Source organism: Corylus avellana, chromosome ca10 (genome assembly GCF_901000735.1).
Source record: "Corylus avellana chromosome ca10, CavTom2PMs-1.0".
NCBI classification, from domain to species: domain Eukaryota; kingdom Viridiplantae; phylum Streptophyta; class Magnoliopsida; order Fagales; family Betulaceae; genus Corylus; species Corylus avellana.
This window is the reverse complement of record NC_081550.1, coordinates 6,063,340-6,083,556: the sequence shown is the minus strand read 5'-3', so window position 1 is coordinate 6,083,556 and position 20,217 is coordinate 6,063,340. Positions and strand designations below refer to the sequence as shown.

The following is a 20,217-nucleotide window of genomic DNA, read 5'->3' as shown; positions in this document are numbered from 1 at the left end:
TGGGTCTTCTCTTCTCTTCCAATGAATTGCATCAGCCAGTCCGACGTTGACACGTCAGGTTTTGATTATGTTCATCGACAATAATTTGGGCAAAAGCATAGAGGCCCATTTCTCTGCAGAGTCCAGACAATGGGGTCGACTCTTCAATGAAATATTCGGCTCTTTGTTTTATAATATTCTCTGCTTCTCTCATACATTAAAAGTGAGTCACCCAACTTGCTTCCTCCATGCCAAATAGCATAAATGTTGGATTTAAACTTATTATTTTCGGGACCAAAATGGTTTTGGCTCTATTACTTAATGTACATTTGCCACACCACGTGCAAGTTAGACACCAACCATAAATGGTATCTTCTGGTGTTTTGTTTCATTTTTTTTTTTTAAAGCGTGTAATGTATGGTAGAGAATGCTTAAATATTATAAGATAAGAGAGCATACGTAGAAGATGGAGATTAGGCTGATTAACAAATATTTTTTAAGCCACAAATTGACAAATTACCCCCATGTGAACAAAATTCACTTCATATAACAAAAGTTAGACTCAATTATGATAAGTTACTAAATTACTGATAATTTAGTAATTTAGACAGGTAATATGAAATACTTTCTATAAAATTTACATGTTTAGATAGGTGGTCGGGCAATCTAATATTTAGGGAAAACTTCACTTTAGACCCTTGAATTACCGCACGTTTTGAGAAGACTCCCTCAAAATTAAAAAATTCTCAATTTACATCACTAAACTTTCAATTTCAATCAATTGACCCCCCCCTCTATCAGATTTTAAACATTAAAAGTGATACAATAAAGTTTATACCTCTGTTTTTTTATAAAATTCTAAATTTACCCTTAATTTCAAATTAAAAATTTTAAAAAAATAAAGTGATAAAAAAAAATTGAGGGTTATTTTGGTCTTTTTAGGTATTGCCGTTAGAATTTAATAGTCAAATCTGACGAAGGGTCAATTGACTCAAATTGAAAGCTTAAGGGATTAAATTGAGAGTTTTTGAAAATTCGAAGGGTCTTTTTAAAATGCGCGATAATTCAGGGATTTAAAATGAAATTTTCTCTAATATTTATTTAAGTAAATGAGTTTCATATGGGGTCTCTCACATTACGTGCTTAAATTATTAGCCATGTGAAAGGTAATTGTTTTGTATTATAATCCCTAAATTAGAGAATTATTCCCTTATTTTCTCCTTATCAATTAGAAAATTAAATAAATTGCAGGTTATTTTCATTTTTCGGTACCAGTCCATGCTACTTTTTCTTTCCACGTAGATTGCAGTCCAATTGTAAATAGATCTGGGCCCAGCTAAAACCTTTTCCTTTTGTGGATTGCGCCTTGGCTCAACTAATACTGTTTGGGTTTGGGCTTGAGCTGCTTGTAAATAGATCTAATGTCAGTCTAGGCCACACATAATGCCACCAAAGCCCACTGATTGGCCTGGTTGTTTTATCGCTAGTCCTATACCCAGTTTTAAAATCTCCAATTATAGAATGAGAATATGATATGATGAGATGACAATCATGGTGACATTGTAAATAAGATGTGCAAAAATGTAATGTTTTAAATTCAAATATTTTTATTGCTTCAAAGCATCATGAATAATACTCTATTTTATAAATGGACCCTCGGCATTTACGCTCAAACCTTCCAAAGGGCATGGTATCATGAGAATTCATTTGAGACTTTCATTAGGCCTTATTTTCATGGTTTATTCATATATGATGTTTACTTACTAAGTTGTAAACTTACATAGTTGTTACATTTTCACTTGTAGGACATTTATTTGTCATGCAGTTTAGTAGGTACTACATTGAGTTCAAGCTGCTAGGCGTTGGAAGAGGAGCGAGATGGCAGGAACGTGCTGGCGCGTGAAGACCTGACAGATGCGTAAGAGGTAACAACCGGAAGCAAGGAGGGTGGAGATGCACGTTAATAGGCATGGTTGACGGAGGCAGACATATCTAGCTTTGAAAAAGCCAAATCTGAAAACCAACGCAAATTCGGGAGGTGGAGGCGATGTAGCAGATAGGAGGAGGTTGCAATGTAATTTTAATATGAAAATCTATTTATATGTTCTTCATTTATTATTATTATTATTATTTTCAAATAATTTTTTCCTTCACCAATTATAGATAGATAACGTATGAAACTAAATAATGTATGAGATGAAAATTTTGTGACAAAATGATTAGCAAGTGTGCTTTGAATATAGTGTCTAGTGAGTAATTTTAAGTTAATATGGATATTCACAGGCTGATGTGTATTGTTAGTAATCTCTTGTTTTTTCATTCACCAACTATAGATAGATGACACAGGAAACTAAATAATGTATGAAATGAAAATTTCTTGACAAAATGATTAGCAAGAGTTCTTTGAATAATAGTATTTATTGAGCAATTTTAAGTCTATATGGATATTCACATGTGTATTGTTAGTAATCTCTTGTTTTTTTATTCGCCAACTATAGATAGATGACACAGAAAGCTAAATAATGTATGAGATGAAAATTTCTTGACAAAATGATTAGCAAGAGTGCTTTGAATAATAGTATTTAGTGAGAAATTTTAAGTCTATATGGACATTCACGGGTTGATGTGTATTGTTAGTAATCTAGTTTTTATTTTCTGAGAATCAAGCTGTTTTGATTGTTTGTTTTATTGCTAGTGCTTTGATTATTTACTAAACAAAAAAATAAATGTCTTTCTGTATTGGAAGCAAAAATTACAACTTCAATATCTAAAAGGTCAATTGTCTTATATGCAGATAGTAGATAATAACCGTATGGCAAATGTTTTTTTGCATTCTCCCGCCCATCTCCCACCATCTCTTCTCTCTTTGATTTTTTTTTTTTTTAAAAAAAAAAAATCAAGATGTTTAAGAGACAAGATGGTGGGGAGATGGGTGAAGGAATGCGTTGTAGCAAACCTCTAACCGTATTGGTATCTGCATTTACCCCTTAATTTTGAATGCTATACTTCCTATTTCTTTTGGATTATTATTTTTATTTTTAAATATGTTGAGTAACAAACATCAGCGTTTGTAGTCCAACGGTTAGGATAATTGCCTTCCAAGCAATAGACCCGGGTTCGACTCCCGGCAGACGCATGGTTCGATTGCTTTTTATTTAGCTCCTTTTCTTCAAAAATAGAAAAGAACAAAATTAAAAGTGCTGGCTGTGGGGTTCGAACCCACGCGCACTTATGTGCAGAAGATCTTAAGTCTTCCCCCTTAACCTCTCGGGCAAACCAGCTGGTTGATAAGAGATGCTCCTTCTAAAATATAAGATATACAAAATATGTCCGCCGAACTTTCCACAAGGTCACATATTATTCATTAAAAAACAAGAAAAACAGGAACTCTTATCCCCTCCGACACGACAAGCATACCCAAATCGAAGCAGACGCCCCGAGAGAGAGACAGAGAGTAATAATGGCGGAACACTTGGCTTCGATATTCGGGACGGAGAAGGACAGGGTTAACTGCCCGTTCTACTTCAAGATCGGGGCGTGCAGGCACGGCGATCGCTGCTCTCGCCTGCACACCAAGCCCAGCATCAGCCCCACCCTCCTCCTCTCCAACATGTACCAGCGCCCCGACATGATAACCCCCGGCGTCGACGCCCAGGGCCTGCCTATCGACCCACGCACCATCCAGAGGCACTTCGAGGTCTCCCCTCTCTCCCTATCCCTCTCTCACTCAAATTAATCGTTTCCTTGATGTGATTGTTTCTAATGCTTGGCATGGAATGTTTAGGAATTCTACGAAGACCTGTTTGAGGAGCTCAGCAAGTACGGCGAGATGGAGAGTCTGAACGTGTGTGACAACCTGGCAGACCACATGGTCGGCAATGTCTACGTCCAGTTCAGAGAGGAGGAACACGCTGCCAATGCACTTCGCAATCTCACCGGAAGGTTTTATGCTGGTTAGTTTCTTTTTTCTTCAATTTTCCATTCACGTTTTGGTTGATGAATTGTCTATAATTTATAGGACACTTCTTCGATTGAGTATTCTTTCTTCTTTAAAGCGTGTAGATTTTAGACAGAAACAAACATACACTTATCTTTAAGCTCTTAGGCGAAGACAGGCTATAGTTTCATAGTCCTATGTCTATTATTTTCTTACGGAGTTTCTGTTTATGTGATGCACAGTCCTTTTTTAAGCTTGACGCTTATGTATAGCCTTTGTTATAGAATATTAATTAAATGATTAATTTTACAATAAGCTTTTGGGATAAATGATTATTTAAATCAGTGGTAGAGAGACCTCTCATTTCAACTAAATATTTCATGTTTTAAGTTTCAGAGTAGGAGTTTGAGCTTACGCTTAAGGAGATTGTTAGAATACTAATTAAATAATTAAATTCATAATTTTCTATAAGATTTAAGTTTTTAAAATAAATAGTGATTTAACACTTTGTATTCGATGTTTGGAATCACAACCCAAAAATTGTAATTGTAGGCCGTCCCATCATTGTCGACTTTTCTCCGGTGACGGACTTTCGTGAAGCCACCTGTAGGCAGTACGAGGAGAACACGTGCAATCGTGGTGGATACTGCAATTTTATGCACTTGAAAAGGATCAGCAGGTCTAATGTCCTTTTTATGGTTATCATGTTTTATGTTCTGTGGTATTCTCTGTCTGAATCTGTGTATATTTGTTCTTGTCAGGGAGTTGAGGCGCCAATTGTTTGGGAGGTACCAGCGAAGGCGCAGCCGGAGTCGAAGCAGAAGTAGGAGCCCCTACAGGCATCGGAGCCATGAAGAGCGCTCTCATGGGGGGCGTGGTTCTGGCAGAAAGTACGATGAAAGGGATAATTACCATGAGAGTCGGAGTCGGCGGCACAAGAGCGTAAGCCCTGGCCGTAGGAGAGGAAGAAGCAGGAGCCCCGTTAGGGAAGGCAGTGCGGAGAGACGTGCCAAAATTGAGCAGTGGAATAGGGAAAGGGAACAACAGCCAGAGAAGGCTAGTAAGGTTAATGCTGATGGAAATAATGACAGTGGTTATAATGGGCATATGCAGAATGGAGATCCATACTATGGCTACCAGCACCAGCAGCATCCACAGCAGGGATATAATTACTGATCTTTTTAGTTGTATCCTGGTCCGTTTCCTCTCTTTTTGTGATTTTGATATTCTGTTGTTTGCTTCATTAGGAGAAAGTTAAATTCCAGCAAGGACCACCAATTAAATGAAAATAGCTTACAGCCCATTTTACACTGTGCAGGTGGTGTGCAGGTCCACAGTTCTCATGTGGAATGTGATTTTTTTTTTTTTTTTTTTCTGTGTTTCTGCCTTTTCACCTGCATACATACTGTTTGACTGTATTGCTTTGATGCATGCTTTACCACAGGATAGGATTCTAAGAACTAAAATATAATCCTTTAACCATCTCTTTGCTTCCATCTTCCTTATGGCTCCACTCCTTCCCTTTGAAGACTAATGGCTGTCATGATTTGTAAAGAGACCTTTGAACTGTTCCATCTCCTCCCCTTTTTCTTTTCTTGCTTGTTAACTAGAACTCAGTCCCTTTATTTAGAATTGCAGGACTACTGACCACCTTTGCAGAATAACTTTGATTTATGATATGGAATTTCTCCCATCAATCACTACTAACGGGTAGAATTCTTGGAAATAGAGTTTTTACTAAGACATTGTCAATTTTAATAATGTTTTAGACCTTCAAAAGGACATCTGTGAGAAATTTGATTTTTTTTTTTTGGTTGATTTACTCTTGTTGGGAGGCTAATCCAATAGTGTGCAACACGTGCATGTATGCATAAAAATTTTATTTGATTTGTGGTTTTGGCATATGCATGAATGATTTTACAGTCAGGGACTCTGTGAAACCCCCCACACATCTGAGGAACGATCAAATTTCGATGGTTGTCTTTGGTTTTGTTTTCTATGAACTATCTTTTTATCTTTTGTTAATATATAATTACAAGTAAAGTTCCGATCTTACATATGTTATCAAGTTTTGCAGGTTCAGGCATCCCTGCTTCTCTGGACCAAGCCATTATTTTAACTGCAGCTTACCATGAAATTTGTGTACAGGTTGTTGGGTGCAGCGGCAGAGGAATGTGTTTACAGGATCTATCAGGTTACTGTTTGTATGAGAAAGAAAGCACCTGCAGCCCAAATCGTCAGTGTTTGAGATTCGTAGGTGAGGTCTTAATATTGTTTGATAGTGTTCTGGTCAAATTGCAGGTCAGGATGACTGCAGCAAAAAATCTGCTTTGTTGGTCAATTTGATACTTTGGATTTGTTTAAGCTTTTGGATCTTGACATCACTTGTGGTTGAAGACTTACTATTACACTTTGTACGGTTGTATGTGATTGTTCAACTTTGGATCTCCTTTGATGAATGGTGGGTTTTCGTTTAGTCTGTTTGAAACATGTCTTTTAATTTGTTGCCCGATTTTTTTTTCCCAATCAAAAAGCCGCAGGGGGGGGGTGTGGGGGGGGGTGTGGTCTGAAGCAAAACAATTGACTTGATGTGCCAGTCTGAAGTGAATTCAGGGTGGTTGATTGCCATTGCCACCATTTGAGAATCACCTTCAAGAATGAGGAGAGAGTTGCCTTGAGAGGCTACTTTGGCTTCACCAGTATTCACATCAACCTAGGGAGGTGTGAGGCGTCCACTTTGAGGATTTCTCCTTTGTCATGGCTTATTGCTGCAGCTTCATCTAAGAATAAATATGGACTGGTAGCCACATCATAGTTAGCATTGGTATGTCAAACAGGGGGAGGAGACCAGTTCTCATTTTGAGTTGATGTTTTGTCCCAAGCTTCCTTGTCGAAGATGAAGGTATGCTTGGTTTGTTTGAGGAGGGTGGGGATTTCAGGCTTAATGGCTTTGTGGATCAGATTGTTTGGTTTTTCCATTCTTGTAGGGGGGAGAGGGCTGGTAAATTTCCAGGAGGCATCGAGGGTGATAGGGTCCACTTTTTGGGCTGATTTCACTGTGAACTTACCAGTAGAGGACGGGGTTCAGGTCAATGTGTCTGGGCATGGATTTGAAGGAAGGTGAATTTGAGGATGTTGTGGACAGTATCTTGATTGAACAGTAGATTAAGGATGCCACTTGTCCATGATCTACTATCTGCATCAATGAGGTTAGAAATGTGATGGGTGGGAAGGCTTGTGAGATTTTAGGGTTTGGGGTGGGTTTGAAGCTTTGCAATGTGGGTAACCAGGGCGTAGTTCAGATGTGTTGAGATTTTGACCTGTGGAGATAGTGAAACAGACTCCCTTTTTTTTTTTTTTTTTTTTAAACAAGATTTGAAGTTTTTAGGATGCTTTTCCAAAGCCAAGAAGCTTGAGGGTGATAGGGGGCATCAAGTAGATTGGAGTTCTTGAGGTATTTGTTTTTTAGGGCATTGACCCAAAGATCTTCATCAGTTAGGATTTTTCATCCTAGATTGGCAAGAAGGGACTTTGGGAGAACAATTTATTTTTTTATTTTTGGAAACCCCACCAAAAATTCTGGCCCCGTTTGCCAACAGTGGGGAATGGCACTGTAGCTGGAACGGTGCCGTTCCAGCTACAGTGCCATTCTGATGATGTGCAGCAAAATTTTCAGACTTTCAGCAAAACATCTTTGCGATTTTCAAAAACAACTCAAATAATTCACTGTCACACACCCCAACATCCCAACAAGTAACCAAGGGATAACTAAGCTAACCATGTACTAACTCTACTTTGTCTTTTAACAAAAAAGAGAAAAAATTAACAACTTTTCTCCTGCAAAGAACTCTTCTCCCACATTTTTTCAACAAAATTTCTTCTTCTTATCTTCTAAACGCCGACAGCCCATCTCAAATCATATTTTCTTTCCTAAATCCTAAACAAAAAAAACTCTTTTTACAAGTTAACACGGAAGTATAATTAATAGAGAATTTGCACTGCATTGATACCCGCTCGCGGAGGAGAGAGGGGTCAATAGAGAAATACTTTGTGGGTGTGTGACAAAATGGAAAATGGATGGGGTTTAGGGAAGAAAATATGATGGAAAATGGATAGGGTTTAGGGAAGAAAATATGATTTGAGATGGGCTGTCGGCGTACAGAGGAGGGGAAGAAGAAATTTTGTTGAAAAAATGTGAGAGAAGAGTTCTTTGCAGCAGAAAAGTTGTTAATTTTTTCTCTTTTTTGTTGAAAGACAAAGTAGAGTTAGTACATGGTTAGCTTAGTTATCCCCTGGTTACTTGTTGGGATGTTGGGGTGTGTGACAGTGAATTATTTGAGTTTTTGAAAATCGCGTAGACTTTTTGCTGAAAGTCTGAAAATTTTGTTGCACATCATCAGAATGGCATTGTAACTGGAACAGTGTCATTCCAGTTACAGTGCCGTTCCGCACTGTTGGCAAACGGGGCCTCTTTGAAAGGGTATCAATCTCTTTACTGAGGGTTTTAGGGAGAAGAAAGGTTGACATGGTGAACGTAGGGATAGCTGCTGCAACAGATTGAATAAGGGTGGTTCTAGCAGCTTGGGTTCTTGGCTTTTACCACTAGAGGTTTTTTGGAGGATTTTTCCCTTGGTATCTTCAAAGACCAAGTTGTTATTTTAGTGAATAAAGAGGGGAGGGCCGAGGTATTTTGTTTTGGGAGGAACTTTGGGGAGGTTGAGAATTGAGTTGATGGCTGCAATGGTGGAAGGCTCGCTGTTTTTGCTGAAGGGTATGCGGATTTTGTAAAATTGACTTCTTGGTGCGCGGGGGGGCTATCCCAACAAAGCTCTTTTTTGAAGATGAGTAATCCAGAACAAACTCAGAGAGTGAGGAGACAAGGAGAGAAGAGAGAAGCTCGGAAGAGGATAATTCATGTCTCAAAATATTATTCATTAAAAACTGCTAATATAAATAGAAATGCACGTGTAAAGGCTAAACCTGAACCGTAGTGTTACTTGGGCTTCGGCTAAAGGCCCACAAAAAACAAATATAAAATCCAAAATAAAATAGTACACAACCCATTTAAAAATTAAATAAATGCAACAACTAGTAAAAGGTCCAATAATGATCCATCCGTTTTCTTGCTGCCATGTAGTTTTTCAGGGAATGGGATGTGGAGAGGACGGTTACTACAATATAGGAGGGCAAAATACTCTTTTAAAAAATTTAAGATCATTTTGCCCTCTTGTTTTGCCTAAAAGGAAAATGGAAGTAGATCCTTTCGGGTTTTTCAGGAGTTTGGGGATAAGCGTCGGTGGATTCAAGGCCGTTAACCCTCCTTTGCCCTTTTATGCTTCATGGCGTAACAAAACCTTCTAGGGCTAGGACGGAATTATCGTGCCCTTGAATGAAAGCAGATAATTCTCTGTGCACGAGAGGTTTGAGAAGGTTCGCTAGGATTTTGTATATCAACTTTTAAGTACAGTTACAGATGGGCATCCTTGAAGACGGCTTGCCTTGGAAAAACCTAATTACTATCCTCTTAACTGTGGACCAAAAAGGGGATCATCAAGTCCTTGCAGGAAGAAACAGTTAGAAGCTTTTCATTCCCACCCGTCCAACATTCAGGTTGACCAGCTTGGTTGTTAGGATATTTTTTCAGAAATAATATAAATATATGTGCAATTTTATTTGGGAAATGTTTCTTTATGGAAGGTGTTGATGAGACTTTAAAGAAAGAGAATTCAATATGAAAATCTTCTCTTTTATCCTTTTAAAATCCTCCAAAAACTGATATAAATTTTAAAATTACCATTAAATTTTAAATAAATTATACTCAAAATTTTAATTCAATAATAATTTTAAAAACCATATCACCTTTAAAAAAATTTTAAGACACCTAACATTACCATGTTATAAAGCAGGTATGACATTTTAGGTAGCTGGTAATATCAATAGAAACAGATCGACAACACAGAAAAGACATTATGGTTATTGATTGATAATATTTGATCAAGTTACCTATTACAACAACAAATGTGTTTAATAAACGAACCTTTATATGTTTTTATTTCAAATAGCATTTTAATTTAATATTATAAGACGAATATTTCATGTTTCATTATTGTATTATAACCCAACACATAAACGAAGCAGATAAGGTAGGAAAAGAAGATATATAAACGACAAAATCACTTCCTTTAAAAGGTTCAAGAAAGAAGCAAATTACGGGTGGAATGAATTCCGAAACCGATTGAAATCTCCAGAGACACGATAATCTACTAGATGATCCCCTATCATGTGTACTATTCAAAAATCTAATAACACTCAACTCTATAATTCATCCATCTCACGAAAGAATCCAGAAACATGCTACACCAGCAAATGTTGTTCTAATTGGCACTATGCTTTGCCTTTGTGTGAGACTGAAGCCCAACTTCCGAGCCGAAAGTCCTAACACCAAAAAGAAATATAAAAAATAATGTTAAGTCCGCGAATTTGCAATATGAAACACTTTTCAGTGTGGTCTCAGAAACATACTTGATGCAGGATTTGCAAGCGAATTGGCCACCAGATTTTGGAGTACCCTTGGATTGCTCACTGTTGCCAGCAGTCTTGCCAGCGTTCTTGGAAGGATGAGGAGTTGCTGTATGAACACCCTTCTTACCATCTACATCGTGTAAAAACAGCTTATTATCAAATCAAGTCAAAAAGTGAATTCTAAGAGGCTTTTCTCCAAAAAAAATTCAGCCAAATGCATCCACACACAGAATTGACTAAAAACTTTAATGTAAAACAAGCATACAGATAAAACTTAGAAGAGAAAAATCAAGATCACCTGTCTTTTGAGGAGTAGCCTGTTTTGCCTTTTTGGTAGGAACAGGTGTTTTCAAGGCAGAGTCAGAAGTCCTCTTCTTGCCCTTTTCGGCCTACAAAATTGAGAGATAACAGTATGGTAAAGTCAAATTAATTAAAAAAACCATACCAATGTCCATAATTTTCATAAAGACAAGAAGATCGTGCAGTTAATACCTTCTTAGGGGTTTCTTCAGGCTCCTCATCAGAGTCATCATCACTCTCAATACCAAGTTCATCGTCATCATCACTGTCATCCTCATCATCACTGTCATCATCCATATCCTGCCACCGTAAGATATGCAAATTCAAATACTGCTCAAATGGTTTTCAATTAAAACAGATAGAAAATGGAAAAATAGTGTTTATATAGTCTCAATAGCAAACATAAGGGGATTGGGGGGGATGAGAGAGAGACACTATGGATAGAAACCAGATAACACAACCTTCAAAGGCCCAGGATGTTTGGAAGTGTTAAAGAGAATCAACTTTAATTGATGTATTTCATACAAGACAGATATCGACAGATGTACAAGATATTTCAATTGATTCTTCAAACCATTACAAACCATGTTATCACAAAGCTGAAGTTGTTAGAAGATGAATACGTTCTCTTAGCTTGCTTAAGTCCTAATGTAAAATAAAGCAATCATAAAATGCAATTACGGCAGCTTATGAACCTCTGAAGCTAAAGTTTCATCTTTTAATGTGTGGAAAGAAGTTTGCTTCCTACACCAAAAATCTTGGGGCTCTTGTTAGGCACAAATTTGGGAGTATGACAAATTCATATTTATACACAATACAAATATAGAGAAACATATGGGGGTTACAGTACAAATATAGAAAAACATATGGGTGTTACAGTACAAATATAGAAAAACATACGAGGGTTTTGTATTTAGGCACAAATTTGGGAATATGACAAATACATAAAGGGACAAAAACAACAGGAAAAAAAATTCAAATACAAAATTAAGTGAACATATGATTCATTCATATTCATATACACCAATATTGGAAGCATGTGTTAAACAAAATCATAGCTGAATACCTGATCAATAGAATCATCGTCCTCATCATCTTTGCTTGGTTCTACAAGTTTAACTGACTTTTCAGAAGATTCAGGCTTGACAGAAGCACTTTTAGTTGCAATTGTTGAGTCAGCCTTGCCTGAAAAATTTTAATAGTCAATGGCTAAAAGGGATGAAGTTTCAAAATAAAGTTCAACTAACAAAGTTAAAATGCAGGAACACCCACCATTCTCTGCGTTGCTCAATGGCAAAATCTCCTCATCATCCTCTGAATCAGTATCAAATTCTATACACGTTTTTAAAATACTAAATTAGACAACTGAATTTGGAAATAATGCAAGAAAGAAGCATATTGTAACACTCACCATCATGATCCTCCGTGGCACAGACAAGACAGCAGCAGAAAGTCAAGGAATAACAGAATAGAAAAAGTGGTAAGCAAGCACTGGTTACACGTAAATAATCACCATATCAAAGAAAGGCACATAGTTGAGCCCCCAGACCTAAAATATTCTACAGGCACAGGACTGAGCATGATTTATTGATTTACAAGCTTAAACAACTTTATTCTCTTGAGAAAATTATATAAGCAATATTAATACATGTAAACTAGATAAAAATATGAAAAAACATGCACCGGGATTTCTCAAGCCTAGCGAGAATTAAACTCATTCAGTAAGAAAAATATAAGATTCAAAAGGATAATCGTTTGAATAAATAAACTAGTATATGGGTAGTTTTTCAACTTGACTCATAGTCCACTACCATCACACAGACATAAAAGCAATATTTAACCGTGTTGAGCACAACAAACTGAAAATCTATTTAAAGCAAAAGAAAAGAGACGAGATGAAACAAATCAGTTGGTCTGACTTCTTCCCAATTCTAGTACTATAAAGAATCATTTACTGAACAGAAAGGGAAAATGTAAAGGATATTCATCAGGAGAATCAGCTCTGTAACCACAAAAGTAGACACTCCCTTGTTTCCAGTTGTGAGAGAGCTCAAACTCCTTCTCAAAAACCAAATCAAAAGATAGCTGAGGAAATTTCTCTTGTGAAAGAGTTCCCAAGACAAGCTTCTGATCACCAAACTTCAAGTGCAGAGGAACGGAGTCATTTGCCTTGTTCTTAGACTCACCCAGAGATGCCTGGACAAAAAAGTGGCATTTGAAACACTACGAAACATATGAAGGTAACTGGATAACGTATAGCAAGTTACCCAACACAAACAATAGCACAAGTACAATGATTCTTACCTGTGAAAGATGTATGAGCTTATCATCGCCAGGTTTTACTTTCAGAGGCTGTCCTGCCTTGACTTCAACACCTTAACAAAGAAAGACTATTCAACATCTGTCTAATGTCCTATCCATTGATGTGACTAAATAGTCTATTAGACTACAAAGTACTCACAAAAAGTACTTAGTTGAAGTATATATTAAAATGTTACAATTACAGGCGGAGAAGGAGCTTAATTTCATCATAAGCATGGACAATATTGCAGTCGACATAATAATAAGTAACAAGATTCCCACAGAACCATTCCCAATCAACAGTGTTTAATACATACACTAGCAAGATTTCAAGCATTTATTGAAAAGGAACATGAGTGACAAATTTAGCAGTCCAAGAGACAGAAAAAATAGCTGCTAAAGCTAACTCCAAATCAAAACTATAATCTTAAGAAAATATTCGTATATAAGCATAAGGATAAACTCACAAGACCATTCAATTTATCAAAGGAAGTGGACCCAAAAAATACAACAGTTCAGAAAAGGATACCTGAGCAAGCAGGTTACCAAAAAGATGCAAATCAAAATGCATAGCCCCAAATGGCTGGGGAGGGAGGGACCGAGTAAGGAACCCCACTAGGACACAATCGTAAAACGCAAGACACAAATAGAAAGTGAAACAAACATAGGACTTCATCATTATGTGTGGTTTAAAGAAACAAATAAAAACAAAACAAACAAAACAGACCACATAGCTCAAACATTGCTTCATTCTTTGTGGAGCTTTTCAATTTCATTCTCACTTCTTCCCAATTCCTTCCCAGACAGAGGAAATTTTTGTTACATGAATTAGAGGATTTTTTGTTTAGTTTGAAAAAGTGTTCTAACATGACATAAAGGTGAAAATTATGTGTTTTTAAGAAACGTTTTGTGCTGTGGGTTAATGTTTTTGTTTTGAGTACAAAATCAAAAGGCAGAAAACAAAATTTTAACAAATATGGACTACTCTGCTTCTGTTTTGACAAAGGACAAAACTAACAAAAGAAAACAGACATGTAAAAACATCAGCTGACATTCTCTTTCACCCTCTTTTTTCAACCCAAGTTACCCAACTAAAAAGACAAAAAAAAAAAAAAAAAAAAAATCCACCATTTCACAACATTTTTTAAGTTTTGTAGATAAGAAGTCAGCTTTCTCAAAATAAACATATTTAGTCTTTTTTTTTTAAATTGCAGCACACTCCAAAAAGTTTATCCAATGCCACAAAAGAACGTTTTTTAAAATATAAGCCGCGCTCAAAACACTTTTCAACTTCATTTCAAACCAAACCACAAGAAAATATTTTCACAACATTAACAAACATACAAAGGTTACTCCAGGCAGCAAAAACTAAAATAGCAGAAACGTAAACAAGGACTCTTATAAATACAGAAACAAAAACAAACTAGGACACATTGAAACTACAGTAAAAGAAAAAAAAAATATCCCAAGACAGAAGAAAAAAGACGGGGAATGTTTTTTTCGCAACACGGAAAAGAAACAAGCATGCACGAAGCATAGATACTCAATATACTTTCTATCATTTCGAGTAAACCAAACAGAACGACATCACTCATGTTTCAAAAAGTAGAGAAAAAAAGCTCTTCCATTTTTATAAAGATCGAACACACACACAGATATCATACATACAAACACGTCTCTGAGGATAAACGCACAAGAAGAACAAACAAACCAAAAGGATGAAAATCGCTATCAGATTCAAAATAAAATAAAATAAATCACGAGGGAATAAGGAATGAGAGAGTGATACTCCGTGATTGACTATGGTGTATGAACTAGAAGAGAAAAACCCTAACACTAACACAAGGATGATGATAATGGAGTTAGAAGAAGTGAGAGAAGGAAAGAGAGCTGCTTACCCCAAAACTCCATGGATTGGAAGGCGAGGGACGATGAGGCTAGGGTTTGGGGAGGGTTTAGAGAGAGAGAGACTGCGAGAGCGAATGTGGAGAGGCGGAAATCAGAGTGTTTGATGGGCTCTTATAAAGGAGTTGGCGTTGGCCGATGGGCGTTTCGTGACCTAGGGTTTTTAATGCGCGACAACCGACAAATGTATCACTGGTTTGGGCCTGGGCCTGACTCTGGGCCTTCTTTTCGGGCATTTCAGACGTACATGCAATGGTTTTGGATTAATTTCGGAGTGTTCTCTTTTTTACGGACCGTTTGGAATTGCGTTTGAGGGCCCAAAAATGCATTTAACATTTAAAAAGTGCATGTAAACATAAGGGTCTGTTTGGGTGTGTGTTTAAGAAGTCTAAAAGTGCATATAACATTCAAAAAGTCCGTTTAAAGAAAAAAATATCAATTTGGTAAAAAAAAAATTGAAAAGCGTTTTTAAGGGTCCAAAAAGTTAAAAATAGCCAAAAAAAACTCTTATGATAAAAGTGTTTTTCGATTTAAAAACTCTATTTCTCAAACACAAGCCATGTTTGAGAAATAAAGCAAAGAAAATATTGCTATGATCTCGGCAGATTGAAGGGGGGACAAAACATTTGTTGCAATTAAAAGGAAATTGATGTTCTAAACACCATTTCCTTGTTCGAAGGACATGGTTAACTGAGACTATTGGATAAGATAAATTTCATACAACAGATTGTGATAAAGACAATGACAATGTCCTGCCTTTCATCAAACAGAAACTCTTGCAAGAACAAGAGTTTAAGTGAATTACCTCCTAAAGATAATTGTATATAAATAAGTTTCTATTAGATATTAATCTTGTAAACAAAACAATCTCTTTAATTAAAAATACAACATATTGCCATACGGTTGAAGTATGCCGAATTACATAGAAACCAATTTATCCTTTAGAGACTCATTTGAATCAACCTGCTTATGGGAACAAGGACCATTGGCCTAATCAATTGAGCTCATTGTTTACTTAATATTTGAGAAAACTTCACTTGGTGTTTCTGATTGTTCATTAGTTTTGCAATCATAACCTTAAACGTTTTTTTATATCTTTCATTACTTTTGTAATCATATCCTTAAACTTTAAAAAATGTCAATTTAGGGTTACCATCTTTCAGAAATTTGCTAGGTTAACTATTCTATCTAAATTTAACGATAAATCCTAATGGAAGAAGTGAAAATTTTAAAATACCCCATATTCAAGGTATGTTTCCAAAATACCGTTTCACTTAAGTTTTAACGCTAGATTTTGATAGGAGGGTGACATTCCAAACTTTCGAAATATAATAATTTTAATTTGACACTTTTTAAAGCTTAAAAATATGATTGCAAAAATGAAATATCAGGGCAGTAAGTGTAGTTTTTCCTTAATCTTCTGAGAAATATTGTACACTATACTTTTATCCCACTTTACTAATATGACACTATCAATTAGTCTTTTATTTTTTATTTTTTATTTTTGAGTAATGCTCATATTATATTTTTATTATACAATTATCATCACAATGCTAATGTGGCAATCCCAACTAAGGTAATTTTATTTATTTATTTTTTCTTTTAACAATGATTGATTAAAGGATTAGTTGGGACTCTACCACATCAGCATGGTGAGTATGTGACATAGTAGTAAAATAAAAATGCGATTTCTAACATTACTCTTTTTAAAACGAGAACAAATCAAATGATGGATTTGATGGTATCAGATTAGTAACGTGACATCATGGTTTATAGAATTTCTCTAATCTTATTTGCCAACCCACTTTTTCCTTTTTTTCTTCTCAAAATCATTACAACAATAATATTGCATTAACTTGGGCTATAGTCATGTTGAGCTAGTCTGTGTTAGAGGTTCTGATTTCTGAACCACTGTCCCCTGGAAAAATAATAATAATAATAATAAAAAAGCAGGAGAATATAAACTAAACTATTACAAAGTTATTTTACATGAAGTCATTAAATTATGCTAATGACTTCTCCAAATTCTTAGTGATGTGTGATTAGGCAAAAATATAAATTAAAGACTCATTCCACACTGAGTGTTATGGATTGGACGTATTACAATCCACTTTGATCGTGGGTCAGGGGTGCCATAGATTAGAAATTTAGAATGTGATATGTTTGTTGGGCAGACTATATATAGAAATTATTCCCCTTTTCTCCCTCTCCCGCTTTGAATAGAACAAAAATAAAATAAAATAAAGACTATATATAGAAATTGACAACAATAAAGAATTAAACACAACAATTATTATGCTAATGACACTTGATGAGTTTATAATTATGAGATAAGGAAAAAATTCATTATACTTGTCAATGTCCTCCAAAAGCATTTTGTTGCCAAGAATCTAGGCTTTATCAAACTATCCAAATGGGTCATATGGCCTTATTATTCATTAACCCTCAAAATTTTTAATTTTTTTTTCTTTTTTTTTTTGAAAAGAAATATTTTTTTAATATTTAAAAAAAAATCGAAAAATTAATTACATGACGCGTAGCGTAATTTGATTGATGCTGACATGACGCGTAGCGTAAACACAACAATTATTATGCTAATGACACTTGATGAGTTTATAATTATGAGATAAGGAAAAAATTCATTATACTTGTCAATGTCCTCCAAAAGCATTTTGTTGCCAAGAATCTAGGCTTTATCAAACTATCCAAATGGGTCATATGGCCTTATTATTCATTAACCCTCAAAATTTTTAATTTTTTTTTTCTTTTTTTTTTTTTTTGAAAAGAAATATTTTTTTAATATTTAAAAAAAAATCGAAAAATTAATTACATGACGCGTAGCGTAATTTGACTGATGCTGACATGACGTTCCATTAAGTTTTGAACAGAATTTTAATAAAGACAAAAAGTAAAGAATTCAAACCCTAAGAGGTTTTTAGTATTTAATCCTTAACTTTATTAGATTGTAAAGTTACTTTGATTGGAAAGCGCAAAGAAATCGGGTTATGTTTATTAATTATGATTATAGATAATTAGATATCAATTATTAAACACAATGAATAAGTAGAAACAAGAAAATTGAAGTTTGGTAATTTTTTTTTATAATAAATTTTATTAAAAGATATATATACAGGAAATATAAAACAGATAGCAGGCAATTGAAGTTTGTCTTCGCATTATTACAGGATGTGAAAAAGTGTAAATCCAAATCAATCAATCCTATCCCCACTAGCGATGGACAACGGGTAGAAATAGAATGGGACCAAGTTTAACTGTACAATATTCTAATCGATTTATGATTGGATTGCAATTTTGCATGCTATGAAAATGTTCAAAAAATCTAAAAAAGAAAAACCAGACATAATTACAAACCGACCAAACTTTAAAGAACAAGAATGTGGTAGTAGGCCACCACCCAGCTAGAGTCTAGTAGTCTACAGCAAGAAATCCATGAACTTGAGCCAAGCAAAGCCGCCGCTTTTGGAAGCTTTCTCAGCCTGTTTTGAACACGTTGAAGACGGCGTCGTTGTGCCACCGTCCACCGCAGGCTTTCTAGGGCACAGGAAAAAGTTCCTCGATCCCAGTGCCATCAGATTCTCCTCCCTATCCAAGCCTGGAACACCACACCAAAAACAAGCAAACCAACATACACCGTCAAACGTCAATCATCACCCGCACACGCGTCCACGCATATTTTATTTAAACCATCTATTATAATTTATACCACTCACAGAACCACAGTAGTGTATTTTTTTTATAAAAAAAAAAAAAAATAGAAGAAGTATATGTTTAAAAAATAATATAAGAAAAAATAAATAATAGAAAGTAGGAAGTATTTGAAAAGTTATTAGTTTTAGATTTATTAAAAAAAAAAAGGAGCTTTTAGTAAAAATGTAAAAAATATATTGGGAATGCTCTTAAACCATGAATTGAACTAAAATCTACGATTCAGATTCGTTCTGATTACGTTAAAGCAATCAGACGGCTAATATATCGAGATATGTGTGTGTCTTACTTTCTAAGCTGAACTGCGAGTAATGGAGGTCGAACAGGGAGGGGTCGGTGGTCGGCAAGATTGGCCGGCGGCCTTCCTTCGCGTAAAGCCGCACAGCCGTGGCGATCAGATCGGATACCATCGATTCCGGCGTCATCACCACCTGTACGGGCCCGAGGCTCCCCTGGATCGTCACGTTCAGCAGCAACTTCGTCAGCTTTGGGCGTCCCTCCGGCGACGTCGTTCCCACCACGTTCTTAGAGGAGAGCAATTCCGGCAGCGTCTTCGGCCGCCGAAGCTCCGCTGCCATAGCAATCGTATTCTGTCCGTGAAACGACGACGATTTGTGAGTTAGTCTTCCCCTCCGATTCTTCTCCTCCGGTACTCTCCGGTGACTCTTCGAAGTCGGCATCCTACGTAAATAATAAATACAAATGGCCCAAATTGGAATTTTCTTGTGTTTCTTTTTACCTTGTGTCTATCCGGCTACCTCAAACGCCGGTATCGAAAGAACCTGAGGCGAGGGAATCCGAGAGCTGGGGAAGAGCTTCGGCTCTCAGGTTCCCGGTCACCGGCAGCTATCATAACCTGAACGGTATAACCGTAAATAATCAGGAAGGCCAAGGGCAAAGTAGCTTGGGGGCCAGAGCGGTTCGGATGAGGAACCAGCCGCAGCCCCCCCAAAGGATTTTATACGAAGATGATGATAAGGGTGTTTTAGGAATTGGGGCACGATTTTAAAGCGGCGACGGGTTATAGCCGGTTCCGGAGAAAGAATATTTGGTCAAGGCTTCAACTTTCGTGGTCAACCATCCAATGGAAGGACAGGAGACCGACTGGTGCCCGTTCACCCAGCACATGCGTGGTCTGCGTTAAGTTTATTATTGCTTTTGGGTAAGGTTTCGCTCCAGTAACTGCTTCGTGCTAAAATGCGCCGCACTAGTTAGGTAGTTTTACCATGGTGATTGTGTTGGTACACGTGGACGAATCACTGTGGTGTAGTCCTCCGCGTTTCCCTTGTACTGTTGCGGAACGGTTGCAATTACCATTCTCAATAGGCGGCTATCTATGATTAATAATACATCGCATTTGGCACGTGTCAAAACTAAACACCTTTGTGCTGGGTTCACCTAAATTTTTTCCTGATCTTCTGGCAAATCGCACAAGTTACTACTAACCAGTAAAATAAATTTAAAATAATAAAAAATAGTTTTACATTTTTTATAATATTTTAAAATTTGATTATTATATTTTGAAACCTTAAATTTTCACCGATATT

The 20,217-nt window shown here is 36.3% G+C and overlaps 3 protein-coding genes and 2 non-coding genes across 6 annotated transcripts; 2 read left to right on the top strand and 3 right to left on the bottom strand.

Annotated features, from left to right (window-relative positions):
• Positions 1–3,043: 3,043 nt before the first annotated feature.
• TRNAG-UCC (transfer RNA glycine (anticodon UCC)) lies at positions 3,044–3,115 on the top strand. Its single transcript has one exon. It is a non-coding gene; the product is annotated as a tRNA-Gly (tRNA).
• A 62-nt stretch (positions 3,116–3,177) lies between these two features.
• On the bottom strand, positions 3,178–3,260 carry TRNAL-UAA (transfer RNA leucine (anticodon UAA)). The gene has a single exon. It is a non-coding gene; the product is annotated as a tRNA-Leu (tRNA).
• Positions 3,261–3,372: 112 nt separating this feature from the next.
• LOC132164545 (splicing factor U2af small subunit B-like) lies at positions 3,373–6,392 on the top strand. 2 transcript variants are annotated; one of them, XM_059575078.1, is made up of 5 exons: positions 3,373–3,676; positions 3,764–3,932; positions 4,469–4,595; positions 4,678–5,111; positions 6,065–6,392. In XM_059575078.1, the coding sequence occupies exons 1-4, from the start codon at positions 3,440–3,442 to the stop codon at positions 5,090–5,092; spliced, it is 948 nt and encodes a 315-aa protein (XP_059431061.1). In that variant the 5' UTR covers positions 3,373–3,439; the 3' UTR covers positions 5,093–5,111; positions 6,065–6,392. The 2 variants fall into 2 exon arrangements, with proteins under 2 accessions (XP_059431061.1, XP_059431059.1); XM_059575076.1 differs by having other exon boundaries at positions 5,235–6,392.
• A 3,685-nt stretch (positions 6,393–10,077) lies between these two features.
• Positions 10,078–15,053, bottom strand: LOC132164179 (histone deacetylase HDT1-like). The gene is made up of 10 exons (XM_059574616.1): positions 14,938–15,053; positions 13,043–13,113; positions 12,723–12,934; positions 12,150–12,163; positions 12,011–12,070; positions 11,805–11,923; positions 10,931–11,038; positions 10,737–10,827; positions 10,439–10,568; positions 10,078–10,351 (listed from the first exon to the last, which is right to left on the bottom strand). The coding sequence occupies exons 1-10, from the start codon at positions 14,948–14,950 to the stop codon at positions 10,291–10,293; spliced, it is 879 nt and encodes a 292-aa protein (XP_059430599.1). The 5' UTR covers positions 14,951–15,053; the 3' UTR covers positions 10,078–10,290.
• Positions 15,054–18,093: 3,040 nt separating this feature from the next.
• Positions 18,094–19,613, bottom strand: LOC132163942 (uncharacterized protein At4g22758). The gene is made up of 2 exons (XM_059574325.1): positions 18,960–19,613; positions 18,094–18,557 (listed from the first exon to the last, which is right to left on the bottom strand). The coding sequence occupies exons 1-2, from the start codon at positions 19,348–19,350 to the stop codon at positions 18,379–18,381; spliced, it is 570 nt and encodes a 189-aa protein (XP_059430308.1). The 5' UTR covers positions 19,351–19,613; the 3' UTR covers positions 18,094–18,378.
• Positions 19,614–20,217: the final 604 nt, after the last annotated feature.

Bases quoted from the DNA above. Each gene is read 5' to 3' on its own strand.
- LOC132164545 (XM_059575078.1), top strand. From the start codon at position 3,440: ATGGCGGAACACTTGGCTTCGATATTCGGGACGGAGAAGGACAGGGTT. The intron at 3,677-3,763 runs GTCTCCCCTCTC...TGGAATGTTTAG, and splicing joins CCATCCAGAGGCACTTCGAG to GAATTCTACGAAGACCTGTT. The intron at 3,933-4,468 runs GTTAGTTTCTTT...TTGTAATTGTAG, and splicing joins CACCGGAAGGTTTTATGCTG to GCCGTCCCATCATTGTCGAC.
- LOC132164179 (XM_059574616.1), bottom strand. The intron at 12,935-13,042 runs GTAAGAATCATT...TTTTTTGTCCAG, and splicing joins AGCTCATACATCTTTCACAG to GCATCTCTGGGTGAGTCTAA. The intron at 10,352-10,438 runs GTATGTTTCTGA...TTTTGGTGTTAG, and splicing joins GCTTGCAAATCCTGCATCAA to GACTTTCGGCTCGGAAGTTG.
- LOC132163942 (XM_059574325.1), bottom strand. From the start codon at position 19,350: ATGCCGACTTCGAAGAGTCACCGGAGAGTACCGGAGGAGAAGAATCGG. The intron at 18,558-18,959 runs GTAAGACACACA...GTGGTGTTCCAG, and splicing joins CTCGCAGTTCAGCTTAGAAA to GCTTGGATAGGGAGGAGAAT.